Source organism: Verruconis gallopava (assembly GCF_000836295.1).
Source record: "Verruconis gallopava strain CBS 43764 unplaced genomic scaffold supercont1.29, whole genome shotgun sequence".
NCBI classification, from domain to species: Eukaryota; Fungi; Ascomycota; class Dothideomycetes; order Venturiales; family Sympoventuriaceae; genus Verruconis; species Verruconis gallopava.
Genome location: NW_015622165.1, coordinates 1 through 13,862, shown reverse-complemented (window position 1 = coordinate 13,862; position 13,862 = coordinate 1). Strand labels below are relative to the sequence as shown.

Here is a 13,862-nt window from a genome sequence, read left to right as displayed (position 1 = left end):
AAGATTGAGCAAGATCTGGTTGTACATGATTTACCATTGCTCTTATCCTCAATGCACTTGCCGAGGCATGTTTGCACCCTCCGTGATTTAGTTCTAGTGGCCCCGCGCTTTTAGGTTTGTGCTTTTTATTCCTTGCGATTTGACAACTGTCAGTTTTCCAACATCTGACAATCTCGTTTGAACACCATGGCTGCTGAATCTACAGTTCTCAGCACGTCTACTCCAGCTGGCATCACAACCATAACAATTAACCGACCAGACCGGCGCAACGCCGTGGATTCAGTGACTGGGCAAAAGCTCTACGAAGCGATCCTCGCCTTTGAGGAAGATAATACACAAAGAGTTTGCATTTTGACTGGTGGCCATGGATCCTTTTGTGCAGGCGCCGATCTTCACGAGGTAGCAAAGCGAACGAAGCACGGATCGGAATTCGATAATTTTCTGCAGCCTGTTGAAGGCCGTAATAGAGCCCACATGGGCCCAACCCGCTTGCAGGTCAAGAAACCAATCATTGCCGCAGTCGCTGGATATGCCGTTGCTGGTGGATTAGAGCTTAGCTTAATAGCAGATATTCGTGTTGTAGAGGAAGACGCCGTGTTCGGCGTCTTCTGCAGGCGATGGGGGGTACCTCTAATCGACGGCGGTACGGTTAGGCTACAAGCCATTGTCGGTCTGGGAAGAGCACTTGACATGATTTTAACAGGGCGACCTGTTAAAGCAGATGAGGCACTCAGCATGGGTCTAGCAAATCGAGTAGTTCCAAAGGGAAAGGCTTTAGTGGAGGCAACCAACATTGCTGAACAGCTAGTAGCATTTCCACAATTATGCATGAATTTAGACAGAGATTCATGCTATTATGCTGCATACAACGCTTCATCATTCGAAGATGCAATGAAGAATGAATTTATAAGGGGCGTTCAGGCTATCGAGGCTGAGAGTATTGCGGGAGCTGGTCAATTCAGCAAAGGCGCAGGGCGAGGAGGAAGCTTTGAAAGACTTCCTAAAATCTAAGTTATCAGGTCAAACTTTAAATGGTGCATTCTAGTCTCATCACTGGAGCCTGCTAAACGAGAATGATGGGTGTGCAGCTGCAAAGGAATCATCTGAAAGGTCGCATTCTGCTGTCCAACTCGAGCAAATTTCGTCCTTCAGGTGTAATGTTTAATTCAAGAAACCATCTCATAACAGCAATCAAGCCCAATGGCCCGTAACAATACCATAATTCTTAAAGGTGACGACCGCATCAGCTCAACTAGATAGGAGTCGCGAAAATGCTCAAAATTGATTGCCTTCCGAGTTAGAGATAATCGCAATTGGCCCTCGAGATATGCAATATTTGGATTAGCTTACGTTCTCTACCCATCGAACGACACTATGATCTCATCCGCAATTTCGGGTCCGGTGCATGCAATTAGCTGTGCAACGGCACTTTTGATGCTAGTGTTCTCGCCGCTATCGTGAATGCTCCATTCATCCCACTTTACGAAGTCCTGTGTGACAAAGGTCAGAGATTTGTGTTGTAACTAACAACAGAATCTAAGTGAATGATTCTGAGAAAGATTGGACACTAAGTCTTACGAAAACCAAGTGCTGCATGGGTTCTAATCGAATCTCCCCAATTAAACCAGTCATTGGAACATTAAGCTCAGGGTGCCAGCAAAGATCAAGGTGAAGTTTTACGTCCAGAAGACAGGTGGAATATCGTGACCTACCTTACCATGAACCACAACATCCTTCATTATTCCTATCGAAACGCGGTCTAGGTCGACAGTGGCCATAAGCTCTTGAGCCGTAAGCATTCCTGCAAATTCCACCTCGAATAAAGACAAGCCGTTGCGCACTGCGGAAGCTGCTTCCTGCGCCTTTATGAAGTTAGTGTTGAATCCGTGAAAGATGTATTACAAAGTCACTGCTATCGCATGCAAAAAAGAGTCTTATAATAGCTCGGTAGCACGGAAAACTCCTTTTGAACACATATTAAAACTTACAGAATCAAAGACTCTCCTTCGAGGAGATTTATTCGTCCTGTATAATGACAAGGAAAGATAATGGTGTGTGTCAAGTAGTCTCAAGACATCATTATCGAGCTTATTCCAGCGCATGATCTCCAGGTCCAACAAGTACTGTGGAGTATAGTCGTTCTTGTAGCGCATCTTCTTACAGCTGTGGATGTAGTACCCCATGTAGTAATATTGATAGCCACCTTCAAGTGCCAAAGCAGCCTCGCGGAGTGCACTGATCTTCCCAAAGCTGAATTTTTCAAAATCGGAATGATAGATGAAGTAGACGCCGCTAACGCAATGTGGAAGTAGGTCCAAAACAGCCATTGCAATAAGTCGTCCATCTAATCGATAGCATTGATGAAAAGAGCCCAGTCTTTGTATGTCACCTTCTCTACAACTCCGTGTTGTGGTTTTGAGTGGCGAAGAACACAAAAACCTCCTGAAGCCATTCCTGGAAATCGATTTCTCATGCTCATGATGGACGTGTCTCTGATAGTTTTCATACAGGTTGAACTTCTCCTCGGTAAAAGCATCCGACTCAAGCACGACTTCAAATTCGTGAGCTGGTTTCAGAGGTGAATCTGATAATGTCTTGTGTTCACTCTCGTGTATTGCAGACAGAAGGTCAAATTCTCTTCTTGACCGAGCCTTTTCCCTACGGGTCCATTAGTTTTCCGCATTTACACTAGGCCCAACCAACTCACGCCTTAGATCTGGGACGAAGCCGCGCTGCCTCCTTTTGATATTCTTCTCCCAACACATATTTATTCCATCGATTCACAGCCTGTCTTTGGTCTTTTCGAGGTTTAAACTCGCTGACAGGTAGTCTAGAAATGGTAAGCAAGAGCCGCAGTCAGTACAGAGCTTGACAGGTCACACCTAATTGTATAGTGGGGGCAACACGAATGTCGAAGATCCGGTTTGTAGAGAAGCTTCCCAGATCTGCCAACATAGAAAATTGAAAGTCAGTAGACGGACTGTCTGCCTCCTGCTCTGTTAAAAAACGTACCTTCTCCAGCCTCGATCGACAAGAGTCTGGTAGTGATCAACGGTCAGCTGTTTGGCTGTTGCATAGTATGAAACACCTGTTGAATGGCAAAGTTAGAACTTGTAAGATATGGACGTGAGCCAGTCTGCGTCGCATAGAAAACAACGTGGCATGAAGGTGCAGGGAAGGTGGAGGGTTGTAAACGTTCACAGCAGGCCTGCATGAGACCAACGTCAGATCGAGGATTGCGGGTCAACGATCTGACCTAGCATCGTACGTATCGGGACGTAACCACAGGAGCATATCAGTTCTATATCAAACTTTCTTCCAGGGGATCATAGGTCGGCCCGAGCCATACTTAGCTGCTGAGCACGAGACCAGTCCAAAAATCCGCTTGGGGTCGCAACATGCTTGCGCAGAGAAACGCAGTGGTACACGATCTGTGATGACGTTCATACGATGGCGCAGTACGAGGATGAGCTGCGACAGGTGTGGACCGGGCAAAGGCAGGGACGCACGAGAATTTGGGGTTCTGTTACTTTGATCCTCTTGCTTGCAATATCCGCAATCGCCCGTGTGATATCTGTGAGATCCCGAAGGTTAGAAGGACCATGGTGAGAGGATGTTTGAAGAAAAGAGTGACGCCCGTCCGACTCGGAGCGCAAGTGAGCGAGAGCACCAAACAAATAAACACATGTTCAAATTGAGGCAGGCTACTGGCCAATACTCACCCGATTGGCGTCAGAAGGGAAACGCCCGGCTCTGAATGCTTCTCCAGGATATTCTGCATGATCCCCCCACGACGGATGCTAGGAGAATGTGAGGTGGGCGGTGAGTTGTTGAACAGCTACTGGGTGCGATGGTTTTAAAGTCCAGTCGAGTATCACGGCAATCTCGTCGACTTTGCATGCGAACGCAGGGATATTTCAAAGCGTGTAAGGAGACGGCTTCCAGAATCCTGGGCGGCTGCAACCGTGACTGGACGTCGCCTCTCGTGCCGCGACAGGAGGATGCGAGCTGTGGAGAGTAACGTCACAACATGGAGCTCCGCATGCGAAAACGTGCTCGCAAGCTGCCCGTCTCTGTGGGCGACTGAGCCTGCCGAAATGTCAAATAATAGGACGCTGTCAAGCCAGGTTCCAGGTCGCTGTGAGAGGCCAGGTAAGCTACAGGGGTGTCCACTCCGGCCTTTGCTTTGGGGCCTGTGGAGCAACACTAGTCACGAACGTATTCTCGCACTTTTTTCTCGCCTATCCACTTTGTACCTTATTACTTCCACCATGAGCATACTCTGCCTTTTCGAAGCGTGCACCCGCTGCTCACAGCCCGGCCTGCCGCGGTAGTGACTTTGCTGTCACTGGCAGCCCGTTCTCTCACACACTCGAAAGCTTCTTCGAACTTCATTCCGAGCTGACCGTGCCGCTGCGCCGTTCCTGCTCGTTCGCGCTGCAGCTATCCATCAAAATCTCTTTCCCAACTGAATAGGGAGTTGATATATTCCACAGAGGGAACCATTGAGCCGGAACTGACACCAAATATCGCTTAAAACCTCAGTCTGGGCGTGGCCATATCCAGCCTAAAAAATTTGCCTTCCGCTGGCAAGCTGGCCGTCACTATGGCCCAGTCACATAGCATGACTTCCAGGACTGGGCGGGACAAGCAGCGTATGTACTCGCTTGCGCTCTCGATGTGCCATCAAGCACAACTTGGCTGGTCCTTTCCAGCGTGCTGACTTTCTATGCTTGGTACAGGCTACGGTACCCAGGGCGAGCGACTGGTAGCCGGCATTGTTCCTCTCTCGCAGGATAAATACTATGTTCTCCTCGTCCAGTCCACGACCAGAAGTCGTTGGGTGCTACCTAAGGGTGGGTGGGAAACGGATGAGGCCACGGCGCAAGAGGCGGCATGTAGGGAGGCGTGGGAAGAGGCCGGAATTGTTTGCAGCGTTAAATACGACTTGGGAACAATTGCGGAACAACGAAAGCCGGAGCAGCTCACGGCCCAGGCTCCCAAAGCCTCGTATCACTTTTTTGAGGCGCTTGTTGAGCGGACAGAGAATGAATGGCCTGAAATGAAAAAGCGAACCAGACAGTGGATGACCTTTAAGCAGGCCGAGGTTGCGTTGAAAGACCGACCAGAGCTCTTGGAAGCGCTCAGAAGATGTACAATGCATCGCTCATAGACATTTGCCGCATGGTGTCTCCAAGGGAAGAGTATTGTTGGCATGAATTGCATTGGCGGCGTTTTGACTATGCTTCTCCGCACAAGTCAAAATACATGACGAAAACCAATTCTTAATCTGCATAGTAGAAGGCGACAATATGGGTCTACTGTCATTTCGGTGTGGCTCGCTGATATTGTAGCGGGATGATCAAACCCGGCTCTGCGGAAAGTGAATATATTATGCGTCAGTTATAGATGCTATCAAAAGTCCTGTAAAAGCATGATTCCGTAATTTAACACAAAGCACTGGCTTAGTATTCATACTCAGTATATTAGCAGAATTTGCAGGCCAACTGTGCTTCGTCAGCGACACCCATATGGCATAATAATCTTTTCTTTTCGGTGTTATGTCAAGGAGCTTCGATATCGCACGTGATATGTCATGCCATACCCAAAGTAATCGCGAATCGCTGCCCAGACGAAAGTCAGATGTTACACAAACTGACATCCTTCCATCATCACTGAATTCAATCGTGCGGGTCGGGACAAAAATTATGATTATCATGTGATCGGTTTCCCTGGTGGAAAATTTGTTTGTGACAAGGCCATTTCGATGAATTGAGGATGGAGAACACCAAAGAATGACATAGGACTATTGCTTCGTGTCGTTCCGGGGGATAGCATGCATGTAAATTATGCTGATGACTTGAACGGTATCCAGCACTGCAAATATTGCCGTCACATTACTCTTGAGAAGCTAGCGAGTCCCGAAGGCTATTTGCATGCTCCCTCGCGCTCAAGCCTAGTCCGCAGTGCCCAAAGATGCCGCCTCTGCTCGCTGCTCTTTCGTAAAGATCGAAGCCGACAAGCGTCTCAGCTATGCTTGTCGTTGGCACCGTTCAGTGAGGATGATCCTCAGGTCGTGCTCAACATTTCACATGTAGGCGCTGCAGAGCCATCACGAAATGCACGCCTTTCCTTGTTTCTGTACACCGATGCAGGTGTGTTTGCCCAGTTATTGCTAAAGATACCAACTGAGAATAGATAGGCGACCCGGCGGCGAACCGATTTGACATCACTGCAAAACGCCCATTGAAGGACACAAGCTCTGAAACCACATTTGATACTGTTCGTTCGTGGCTCGCAACATGTGTCAACCTTCATCACTGCTCAACGCCTTTATCGCTGAAAGACCAGGAGCATACTCCAGCTGCCAGGCTGCTAGATCTGGAGGCCTTTACTTTGCCTGATCTAGACTTGCGTTTGATCGACAACGATGGAGAACCTAAGCAGTACGCAACACTCTCGTATTGCTGGGGCAATTCGCGAGCATTTGTTACAGAGTCTCGCTCTATTCAACGCCGAAGATCCCGCATTGATTTCAAATCACTCCCAAAAACATTCCGCGATGCGATTCAGATCTCGCGGAAGCTGAAGATTCGATATCTTTGGATTGATGCGTGTTGCATAGTTCAAGACTCGGAATCGGACTGGCAAAGGGAGAGCGCGAAAATGGGTTACATATATTCGAACTCTTATGTAACAATTGCTGCAGATTCTGGAATCGATTCCAGCAGTGGCTGCTTCAACGTAAGCAGCAGCTCACAGGAGCTTACTCTAGAAAGCAAGCCCTTTGAATTCAGGAGCGAGACGTCAGACGGTCAAAAAACATCAATATTCCTCTGGGATCCAAGTCGAGGCTCCCGTCGACCGACACCTCCCGAAATTGATGGCTCACCCCTCTCCGAACGCGGTTGGGTTTGTCAAGAGCGGATCTTATCTCCTAGAATTTTGCATTATACCAAATCACAAGTGTTCTGGGAATGTCGCCAATGTCTATTGGCTGAGGACGGACTTCGTCCCTGGAGCCTTTGGAGTGATGCCGATACAGTTCCAGGACTTGCACGCAATTTGTACGGTACTACGTCCGACTTCGACAATCAAGATCGACTATTGGACATCTGGTATCAAAACGTTGTCTCTCAGAGCTATTCGCGGCGGAAACTCACAAGGTCAAAAGATAAATTGACAGCGATATCAGGTTTGGCGCAAGCATTCCACCGTCATTTCCGCTCCAGGTACATCGCTGGTCTATGGGAGCTCGACTTGGCATACGCTCTTTGTTGGAGAAGACGTGGCCCAGTAGTCTTTCCAGAGATATATCGTGCTCCCTCCTTTTCATGGGCTTGCATTGATGCTGTCATCGAGTGGCCGCTCCGGTCAAACATGAAGTCTGCAAAACTAAATGTGAAGTCCATTACAGTGAAACTCGAATCCGCTGATGCTTTTGGAACAGTTTCGAAATGCTCTTTGAGTATTCTAGGCCGGCTGAGAAGAGCGATGGTAACATCTCGAAGGCGAATATCTGCACGTGGTATCGACTTTGAGTGGGAGTTGCGTACGCTATCAAATAAGCTTCTTGGTACTGCATTTATGGATTCAGATGATCTAGATGACGGTTTCGAACATGCAGATTGCCTGATTCTTGACGAAGACAACAAAAAACACGCTTTGATACTGCAGCAAAAATCTAAAGAGCATAGCGAGTACATTCGAATAGGAGTGGCTGAGCTTCTTGGACTTGACGAAGACGACGAGTTCTTTTGCCAAGGCCATGAGCAATCTATCGTCCTGGTCTGACAGTACTTATCGAGGTTATTTCGAAAGCATACTCGAAATTAACTTGTTGTCCTCCCTAAAGAGTTGGAACTTTGGCAGTATGTGTAAAGTTTTACTAGTCAGTATGCATCCTCTACTAGCTACGTTCAGCCGAATAAAGCGCCCAACAAGTAGCGGAGCACAGCATTGTGTACAGGATTTAGAAATTTGTAGCATTCAATTTTTTTCGGCCCTCAAGTTTCGACACCGTCGCGCTCGAAAAGGCAAGTGCACAAGTAGTCTAAGTTGTACCAGAAAGAGAAAAGAGGCGAACACATGGAATCAACATGGATGACCTATCTAGTTACTTGAATTCGAGACGAAGTGAACATACCACGACGGCCACCATTCGGTCACAGATTCATGAACAGTAAAATTGTACTCTTCCACAACCCGACTTGTTTCATGCCTAAACGCAAACTCGTCAGTCTTGAACGAGGATGCAGACGGCCAACTAGCAACACCGTTCTTTAGAGATTCAGGCGAGAATCTGCTTCTACTTTTGCAAGTCCCGAGTACGAGACGAGAGCGATATTTTTTACACGGTTAATAATTGTCCCTTCATCACAAAAGCTTGGGCGCCAGGTGTTGGTGCTGCATCGACTTCGTAAATCCCAGCGTGCGCACACTCACCGTCATCATAGGCCAAACTATAAAGCAAGCTACGATTTGACGCTGACGCAAGAAAGATGCAAGAACATTGATGAGATGAATTATACATAGACGAAGGGGCAAAAGTGAAGAGCTCGTGATAGCAGACCTTTCAATCAGCTTCCCTTTCCAAAATCTAAGTTAGGATCGTTCCGATTTCTTTCATTGAAGGTGGTGCTCAAAGGTCAAACATGTCGAAAAGGTGACTGGTTCAAAAATTAGCTCGCATGGAGGATCCGGCGAGACCCCTCGATAACGCTATGACCTGTTCTAGAGATGTGTATACTATATGGTTCGCAGTTGAGTCTTGAAAGGGTGAATTTAACACCAAGAGCTAGAGGAGGTTCTACAATTCCAAACTCTTCAGGTTCGGGCTCAAACAGGTACGAATCTTCAGTGCCCAGGAATTCCAAGGAGCCTCGGCCCAGTAACTGGCAGGGTGCATTCTCGGCGCCACGCATGATGACAGTGGATTGTCTGGGCATGTATGCCTCGTCAAACTTTTCGAGGATGGAACCCTTCCTATAAGGCAGTCAAACGTGGAACGATTGTGCGCTTCTGTCTTCGGCTTTTGTCGGTTCCGACATTTCAGTCTCTTTCCACAACCCAGTAGCTGCAAGGTCCGTTTAGACGCAGGGGCTTTTTGGGTCCTATTTGAATTTCGAACAGAGAGCAACTACTCCGGCGTTGTAACCGCACAAAACATGCATTCTGCGACTTGAGAATGTGGCTAAAGAGACAGCCTAAGTTACGTGGCAGCAGCAAATGCATACTTCTCTGCTTGGGTTGTCGTTGCGTACAGTCTAGGAGGAAAAGAAGGCTTTTGCATTGGCACATCTCCAGACCTAATGGACGATCCCTATGCCGGATCGAGAATGAAACGCTTGGCACTCTTCGCCATCGTCCCGCTTGCTCGTCGGACAAGAAAATTCATCGAAGCACAGGAGATACTTCTGGGCGACGTCCAGATTTGAATTGATTCAAATATTCAAATGCGACGATAGCGCAGACAAGGCTCCAGATAGTGGCGAGCAACATGATCACCCGACGTCTGCAGCATTTGTGTGTCACTCCCAAGCGCAATCACATCCACGGCATCTCAACTGCCAAGGGCTCAGCATCTTGGCTCCTTGTCCTTCCCATACTGTGATCCTCTCGTTCAAGACTGGACAAGATGTCTAGCATTTTCATCCATGATTGTCTTCCCATTAAAGAAGAGAGCATTCCGCTCGACCTGGCAGATACTTCCAAACGCTGTTCTGCGACGTTGCCGACACTCGCCTGTCTAATATCAACGTAGCACTGTACCCACCGTTGATACCTTCCTTCCGCGAGCTTCATGACTGCCACGTTCCCGCAACTGCCGCCTACGGCATATTTTCCTCAGTCTTGCAACCAATCCAACAGCGACAAATCTAGCATTTTTTCATCCAGAGATACCTCCAAGTCACGCAGTCCGGACAACACACTCTCACATGAGTACACACCGTTCTTCCCGGCACCATCTTCCAAAGTAGGTTCACTTACAACGATCTCGCACTCGAAGAGCCTGTCTCTGGACTCATGTCCTGCCGTTGGCATTTCTGCGTCTGAAAAGACCTTCTCCTCTTTGTCTTCCGGTGCTTCAAGTCCCGCAAGTCTCACGTACAGCCCGGCAGTTCAGTCTGCGCTTCGAGATTCGTGCCATTCGAGTATCAGTTCACACTACTCTGCAATGGCCTCGCCGTATCCTCTCGGCAACAACCCCCAGACCGATCCAGAAAAGCGACAAGCTCCGACAAGAAATAGTAGACTAGCAGCAAGTGACGAGACTGGAACGGGACGTCGGTGCGCATCATCATCATTATACGGTCTACCGGAAAGAGAAGATGACGAAGCAACTTTCAACCTCGAAAACAAGGCCTTGAGCATATTGGTGAGCCTAATAGCAAACAGAAGGTCCATCGGTGCTTTACTAACCACGTCGTTTCCTCAGCTTTATCTTTCTTTCCCAAATTGCGTTGTATCCTTCATCATCCTCTTATACACCCTGCTCGCGCTTTTGACAGCAACTCTACTCCAGCCCCTTCGGATCTGCACAAGCGCCGGCTCGTTCTGGCAACAAGTCGCCGTTTTGCTTGCACCAACTCTCAACATCCAACTCGCATATATTCATTCGTCATACTCTGCAATTGAATACAGCGCATCAATGCTGGTCATAGTCAATCTGCTTTCACCCTTGCTTTCGTTGGGAGTTGCCGGTGCAGCCTGGGTCGCTGCTGCCTTTTGGTTCTTCAATGCTATTCTTGGTGATCCCGACGGCTCGGACAAGCCTAGGGGTTATAACGACGGTCGAGCATCTGTAATAGGTGTACGAAGGTGGTGGGAAACGTGGCTCAGGCGACCACTAAGGCATTTCCCGAGGTAGTTAACATTGTCATCACAATTTCATTTTCACTTCCTAGGCTTTTTGTAGAATTGTAACGCAAAGGCACGTGTATTGTATACATACGGTGTTATTATGATACCAAAGGGGGTTATGAGCACGTACGGCGCTGGGAACACTGTATTTTTCATGTGATGGGACAGCAAATCTACTTCAAGATTTTGGTCAAAACGAGAGCGCATGCAAAGAGAGAGAGGTAGGTCAACCTGGATTTGCTTCTGAGATCCCCATTTTATGCAGTTCTCTGAACAGTCTTTGGCTATATACCCTGACGAAACTACAAGGCGGCCTGCGCTCAATGTGCCGTGGTCAAACAATTGAATGTCTGCTTTAAAGGTCGTCGTCGTACCTTTGCCTCTTGTCATGCACAATCGTTTCATCTAACAGTGAGATCTACTACTATCCTCGCACCACCCACTTACGTATTGTCGTGTCAGACGTGCTCATTTAGACGTCGACGTAGCTGCCGCCCCGCTCGCTTTCCAGGCACTCAGAATCAGGCCAACAATGTCCTTGACAGCTACTCCGTTCTTTACCTGAGCAAAAATTGTCGGTCCTCCCTCTCTCATCTTCCGTGCATCCCTTTCCATCACCTCTAAATCAGCCCCCACAATTTCTGCGAGGTCTGTCTTGTTAACAACGAGCAAGTCGCTTTGAGTTATACCTGGCCCTCCCTTTCTCGGGATCTTGTCGCCGCCGCTCACGTCGATCACATAGATAATGAAATCTGCAAGCTCTCTTGAGTAGTTTGCGGCAAGATTATCGCCCCCAGACTCGATGAGTAAAATCTGCGTCTTGAACTCTCTATGTAGATCTTCCAACGCCGCAAGGTTGGCGGATATGTCTTCTCGAACTGCAGCATGAGGGCAACCGCCAGTTTCGATTGCCCTGATACGTTCAGCAGGCAGAGCAGAATGTCGAATGAGGAATTCGCAGTCTTCTCGCGTGAAGATGTCGTTCGTTACCGCGGCTATGGCATATTCATCTCGAAGAGCTTGACAAAGAGCAAGCATCAGCGCTGTCTTGCCCGAGCCTACAGGCCTGATTCGAATATGTCAGTATTCTCTTTCTTGCTTTTCGAATCCTTCCAGGAGACGCACCCGCCAATTCCAACTGTAAAAGCCCGCTCGCTAAAATTACGTCCTTCGACGATAGGCATCTCTCGCCCAAGAAACGATCCCGGGCCATCGAGGATCTCATGAGTGTGGCCGTGCTCTACTCCTTCGTGAGAATGGCTGTGGCCGTCGTGTGAGTGAGACACCATTGCCTATATCGATAATATAATCGCTGAGGTTGTATGCGACAGGTATATGGCGTAAGGGTGTTCTATCAATGTGCAATGCAGATAAATGGAGACCGAACCACATGGTGGGGCAGTCATGACGCCTTTCCAGCTTCCACGCAGCGACCCAAAAAAGCCTTACTGGCAAGACATAATGAATTTGACTCTAACTACGACTGCGTTGCTGTAAAATTTACCCTAGAATGCAAACCATGGTTGTTTAAAGCGGCTCGGACCCTAGTTTTCTTGATAACTTTAGATTAACGTGACTCACCACTCGGCCGTCACCACCACTCAGCCGTCAGTGGGGCTTCTTCCATTCTCTCTTAACACCATATGCCTCTACAACACATCAATATTAAAGCTTAAAATAAGGCTAGAATGCTTCTTATAATTTATACTATCTAATCACACACTATATTAAGTGTCGCTGAGGCTATAAAGCTGTATAATATACCTTAAATAATACTATATAATCATATCTATAGATATACTACCTATATTAAGGTAGTGTCACGGAACCACTAGAAGTGATCTGCTCAAGTTATCATATAAGGTAAACTGATGAGGCTATCAACTATCTATTCAGTAGTGCTATACTAAAATATTATATAATAATTAAGATATTATATGAAGAAGGGAAGGCCTAAAAATAGTTCTGTGAGGAACGGAGTAGGAACATACGCACGGTACAGCTGCGCTCAGGCCGCGGGTCACGTGCTCCAGGGGGAAGCAGTATTTAAGCTATATATAGTATCTACCTTAGTTTTACTCCTTAGTCATCAGTTTTAATACTAATCCATACTTATTGCTCCCCATCCTGATATCACGCTTACATTCACCCCTTACAAGTTCTTACTCAGAATATAAAGGGGGCCTTATTATACCTTTCTTAATTAGGATTTAGGCGCGCGCATAATAAAATTAAATTAGAAAGTTAGTTTAATTTAGGAGTCCAGTTAGCTAATATTAGGTAATATTAAGTTATATTAGGTTATATTAGCTAATATTAGTACTACTTTAATTAAATAGATAATAGGATAATATTAATTATATATTATAAAGATAACCTTATAATTATATCCTCCTCCTAGCTAGCAAAGCCTCTAAAGAGGGGCCTAGGGAGGGAGTTCCAGGAGTTTAAGTTTAGGTATTCGGATCCAGATTATCAGATATTCTGGTTCAGGTATTTAGGCCTAGTTATTTAAATTCAGGTGTTTAGGTTCAGTTACTTAGGTTTAGGTATTTAGGCTTAGTTATTTAGATTTAAGTACTGTTAGGAATACTTTCCCAATACCGACTAGCCTCACTAATGTAAGCCACTTCGGAAGGGTTTAGCTTCCTAGAGCAAAGGAATAAGATATAATAAGAGCTTATTATAGAAGGAATATAATAAGATAGTTATATTTATAACTTAGAATAGTCTGAGCTTTAAGAGTATAAGAAAATATTTAAACTAACTACTAGATAAACTAGACAGTTGAATTATGAAGGAGAGTAATATTAGTAGAGACAGGATATTTATATAGACCTTATCTATAATATCCTTATTGCCTTATTTACTATATGTTGATCCAGAATGAGATCTATAATATATTTCTTAAATAACAGAATGAAAATATTAGTCATTCAGGTATTAGGTAATAACCGAGGTATTCAACTAACCGAGGTTGTATGAAAAGCGGGGTAATT

General features: G+C 46.6%; 6 protein-coding genes across 7 annotated transcripts; 4 read left to right on the top strand and 2 right to left on the bottom strand.

Moving 5' to 3' along the window:
* The first annotated feature begins 114 nt into the window (after nt 1–114).
* PV09_07362 (uncharacterized protein) lies at nt 115–1,199 on the top strand. The gene has a single exon (XM_016361120.1). The coding sequence runs from the start codon at nt 187–189 to the stop codon at nt 1,009–1,011; it is 825 nt and encodes a 274-aa protein (XP_016210940.1). The 5' UTR covers nt 115–186; the 3' UTR covers nt 1,012–1,199.
* Nucleotides 1,020–4,103, bottom strand: PV09_07361. Of its 2 annotated transcripts, none has more exons than XM_016361118.1 (8): nt 3,723–4,103; nt 3,510–3,574; nt 3,013–3,088; nt 2,883–2,945; nt 2,708–2,830; nt 1,989–2,658; nt 1,713–1,862; nt 1,020–1,490 (listed from the first exon to the last, which is right to left on the bottom strand). In XM_016361118.1, exons 1-8 carry the CDS (start codon nt 3,779–3,781, stop codon nt 1,356–1,358), a joined length of 1,341 nt encoding a protein of 446 aa, XP_016210938.1. In that variant the 5' UTR covers nt 3,782–4,103; the 3' UTR covers nt 1,020–1,355. The 2 variants fall into 2 exon arrangements, with proteins under 2 accessions (XP_016210938.1, XP_016210939.1); XM_016361119.1 differs by having other exon boundaries at nt 3,531–3,574.
* A 145-nt stretch (nt 4,104–4,248) lies between these two features.
* On the top strand, nt 4,249–5,542 carry PV09_07360 (uncharacterized protein). Its single transcript, XM_016361117.1, has 2 exons — nt 4,249–4,655; nt 4,743–5,542. The coding sequence occupies exons 1-2, from the start codon at nt 4,607–4,609 to the stop codon at nt 5,171–5,173; spliced, it is 480 nt and encodes a 159-aa protein (XP_016210937.1). The 5' UTR covers nt 4,249–4,606; the 3' UTR covers nt 5,174–5,542.
* Nucleotides 5,543–5,767: 225 nt separating this feature from the next.
* On the top strand, nt 5,768–8,149 carry PV09_07359 (uncharacterized protein). Its single transcript, XM_016361116.1, has 2 exons — nt 5,768–6,155; nt 6,203–8,149. The coding sequence occupies exons 1-2, from the start codon at nt 5,837–5,839 to the stop codon at nt 7,792–7,794; spliced, it is 1,911 nt and encodes a 636-aa protein (XP_016210936.1). The 5' UTR covers nt 5,768–5,836; the 3' UTR covers nt 7,795–8,149.
* Nucleotides 8,150–9,495: 1,346 nt separating this feature from the next.
* On the top strand, nt 9,496–11,223 carry PV09_07358 (uncharacterized protein). The gene is made up of 2 exons (XM_016361115.1): nt 9,496–10,378; nt 10,439–11,223. Exons 1-2 carry the CDS (start codon nt 9,803–9,805, stop codon nt 10,868–10,870), a joined length of 1,008 nt encoding a protein of 335 aa, XP_016210935.1. The 5' UTR covers nt 9,496–9,802; the 3' UTR covers nt 10,871–11,223.
* Nucleotides 11,075–12,367, bottom strand: PV09_07357 (urease accessory protein G). Its single transcript, XM_016361114.1, has 2 exons — nt 11,989–12,367; nt 11,075–11,929 (listed from the first exon to the last, which is right to left on the bottom strand). The coding sequence occupies exons 1-2, from the start codon at nt 12,150–12,152 to the stop codon at nt 11,332–11,334; spliced, it is 762 nt and encodes a 253-aa protein (XP_016210934.1). The 5' UTR covers nt 12,153–12,367; the 3' UTR covers nt 11,075–11,331.
* Between the last annotated feature and the right edge of the window lie 1,495 nt (nt 12,368–13,862).